This window comes from Macrobrachium nipponense, chromosome 34, assembly GCF_015104395.2.
Source record: "Macrobrachium nipponense isolate FS-2020 chromosome 34, ASM1510439v2, whole genome shotgun sequence".
Taxonomy (NCBI): domain Eukaryota; kingdom Metazoa; phylum Arthropoda; class Malacostraca; order Decapoda; family Palaemonidae; genus Macrobrachium; species Macrobrachium nipponense.
Window position 1 is genome coordinate 47710932 of NC_061095.1, and position 3875 is coordinate 47714806.

Here is a 3875-nt window from a genome sequence, read left to right on the forward strand (position 1 = left end):
CATGACCTATGGATATTCGATTTCTGGAAGTTTGACTCTTCGTAGACGTCTATTGCCTTTTTCAGCTCGTTGAAACTTGAAAACATGTTTTTTGGAGAAAAATGATGTATTAGCCTATTACAAAGTTTATGTTGCTCTGTCGCCATTTTCTTGCTGTCAGTCATATGCCTGAGGCATTAACAAGGGTTTGCGCAAGCACAATTCACAGCCGTACCAATATCAATCGCAATCAGGATACGGCTGCCATACAAATATCCATTTCGTTATGTTTTATGTAAACCACCAAGGGGATGCTACCAAACACATGAGCCCCATTGCAAGGATACTGGAAGTTGCTGAATTTGAATAGTGTGTAGGCCGTGGTAATAGTTTCAAGGCCCGAGATCTGCACCACACTCGAGCAACATGGAACACTAGGCCTGCCTCATGTGGCAATACATACACCATAAAGACAATGGTATTTATAAGTAATGGACTGAAAGGAACGGTCCAGCAAATATGCTAGCCACTACGGATTGGGGGAAGTTAAATGCACTTCGCCATGTTTAGTACTAGCCCCTGGGGGTTCATTAAACTCGTCTGCCAAAAAATAATAATAATAAATTATGTATTACTAAGAACCCAAAATAGAAAAAAGTCAATTTCCAGGGAAATACCCAACACAGCCCTATTACTTAGATCTACCACACATACCTACCGAGGTATACTCTGTATTTTTCCATCTGTCCACACGACTGTGGTGTTTTTGTATGGTAATACTACGTCCCGGGCTTTAGATTAGTTACATCCAGCTTACATTCAACAGTTATAATAATATCCTATTTCAAATATTGATGGTGTCATTCGCATACAGTAAATTATTAAAACACTTTCCAGTTACAAATGTACACTCAGATATCCTTTTATTTACCTAAAACTTACACGCAGCGTAACTATCTAAAGCCCAGGACGCAGTGTTACCATAAGCAAACACCAAAGGCGGGTGGACAGATGGAAAAAACAGAGTATACCTAGTAGCTAGTAATCAAACAACTAAGCAACAACCTCAAACAGATTTTACAAATGGATCCTCAGAAGCATAAACTAATAATTAAAATTGAAGAAGAATACGTATGACGAATATTTTTTGGGTAATTCTAAGCCCTCATTCCGCGGTAAAGCAGACCTATGGCAGTTGACATTTTCCTACGTTATTTTACTTACTGAACAAGAATTTAAAGTAATATTTATTCGGACAATTGTAATTAACACCCAGGGGCCAGTACTAAACACGGCGAAATACACTGAACGCCCCAATCCCTAGTGGATGTCGTATTTGCGGTTATGTTTCTTGCAGGGTAATTCTAAAGAATAGTTCCGCACGGACTGTTAGGAACGTAACCGCGGATACGACATCCACTAGGGATTGGGGGCCGTCCATTGTATTTCGCTGTGTTTAGTACTGGCCCCTGGGGAGTTAATTACAGTCATCCGAATAAATATTACTTAAAATTCTTGTTCAGGAGGTAAAACTGCACAGAAAAACCGCAACTGCCATAGTCTAGGCCGCCGCGGATAAGTACCCTAGATCTACCTTTTTGGTCTTCCAAATAGGCCTACCCCAAACACACCATCACCCTCAGGACCATAGGCCTAGAGCTACATAGGCTATCCATAGGTAAGTAGCTAGTAGCCTAGGTACTACTAGGTAGTAGCTAAGTAAAAGTTACGTAATCACCTTCATCACGACAAATATAGATCTTCTGAAGCGTGAATCAATAAATATCTAAAATTAATGAAATGCATAAGAAAAATATTTTACGTCATCGTAATAGGCCTAGTATCTACTACCTGTCAACCACAACCTTCCCGTCCCCCCAAAAGGTCGTAAGACTTAATTAGGTAAAACCACGCATTCCAACATGCAATTACGCAACCACCTCAAACATAAGTTTAAAAAAAAAAAATCTTCAGAGGGCTGGGCAACTAAACATAGGATTAGGTATTTATCGTCATCCTCATACTACCTATAGCTAGGCCTACCCCAAAGCCGGTCCCTCCTGGGGACGTAGGCCTATAGCCCCAAATAAGGTCACTTACGCAAGCAGTACTAAATTTCATCACAAACGGACGATTAAAAGCGTACATTAAACCATTGTAATCAATAAATAATCTGATTATATATATACAATTATTCCATCAATCAAAATAGGTAGGTAGGCCTACTCCCTAATCTGAGCCTTCGGGAGATCATCAGCTGATTGCGTATGAGGGAGGGGGGTCGTTATATTACTCCCCCGCCCTCCATATTTCGTCGAATACTCACAGCAATCAGACGGCAGGCACTGCCAAACTTCCCCGGGGTTAAAGCCCTGGTGACACTCGCCATCGCAAACACTCGCTCAGATTCTTTCTGGGGATGAAACGGCCTCCGCTCCGCCTTTTAGGTCTGTTCGTCCGGTGATTTAGGTAACAACTAACTACTGCGTGTAGGGGTCCGGGAACGTCGGGTGGGCGGAGCCTAAGCCGTGACGTATCAGCCTTACAGCGTGCGTCGAAATAAACTAACCCAGCGATTCTGCATGTCCACTAACCTATTCCCGGTCAAATTCCTTAATATTCGCCCTGAATTTGTATCATTATATAAATAACTAATCTAAATTAACATATCTATTATTTTATTGTAAGTTATAACAAACGTTATCCAAATTACATAACCCTCCGTTGAGACTTATTCATCACCCTGTACTTTCCTACCATTTACGTCACCACGGTACGGTTGTGTAAATCATAGACATCACGTACAAAATAAACATGACTGCGGATGCGTTACGAAATCGGAAATTTGCATTGTTTTTATCATGATGGACATTCGGAAGACGGTTTGAAATCGTCTTTCTTCAATGAGACGTCAATAAACGATTCATCTCTCAAACTTATTTCTAAAGAGATCTGCCTACTGTAGGTTACATAAGCATAATACGCAACAGAAAAGCAATTCACCATAAGTTTCTTTATTTATTTGTTGGCATCTTGCCTGCACTGTACATTCCCATTATGATTCCAGTTCTAGCGATGAATTAACAATTTGAAAACATGGGCGGCCAAAACACTTTCCAATTTACGTAAACTCTTGCTGAGGTGAAAGTAAAAGTTGAAAATTGGAGTTGCCAGGAAAGATGGCGGCAGATCACGCGCAATCTTTCTTTCCTTAGCTAAACGTTTAACGATATATCTACGATTCAAACCCCAGCATCCAGCTGCTATCATTACAAAATAAATTAATATTACGCAATACTGTTGAAGTTTCTTCGCGTACTCAGTTGTGGTTATCCAATTACAATTGACGATTGAAAATTTAGTGTATATATATATATATATATATATATATATATATATATATATATATATATAATATGTAAAGGTATAAGCCATGAAGGAAAAATAAACAACGGAGTGTCTCCAAGATCTTTCGACTCTACGTCCTTTGAGGAAAGGATGTTGAGTTGAAAGATCTTGTAGAAACACCGTTGTTTATTTTTCCTTCGTGGCTTATACCTTTATTTATGGATTTATCACATTCCAAACTTTCGTGATTCAGTTATCTTACATTATATATATATATATATATATATATATATATTATATAATTAGTATATATATATATATATGTTCATTGAATAGAATGGCTTTCTCACTGTTTACCAGCTTTTTTTGTTGAAATTGCTTCATATTTTCTAAATATTTTCTTTACTTCATTGTTCAGGTTACTAATGGACACATAATGGGGTTCTTCCATTTACTCCAGTATTTTTACACGTGACAGCTGTTTCGTCAACCTATACGTATTGACGTTTTCAAGCGTACTGATACAAATATGTTGTTGTTTAAGATTA

The 3875-nt window shown here is 38.5% G+C and overlaps 1 protein-coding gene across 1 annotated transcript in view; it reads right to left on the minus strand.

Moving 5' to 3' along the window:
* Positions 1-2475, minus strand: part of LOC135208027 (succinate dehydrogenase [ubiquinone] iron-sulfur subunit, mitochondrial-like) — a 62699-nt gene extending 60224 nt beyond the window's left edge. Inside the window, 1 exon segment of the mRNA XM_064240139.1 lies at positions 2306-2475. Coding sequence (XP_064096209.1) covers positions 2306-2368 — 63 coding nt within the window. The 5' untranslated portion in view covers positions 2369-2475.
* Between the last annotated feature and the right edge of the window lie 1400 nt (positions 2476-3875).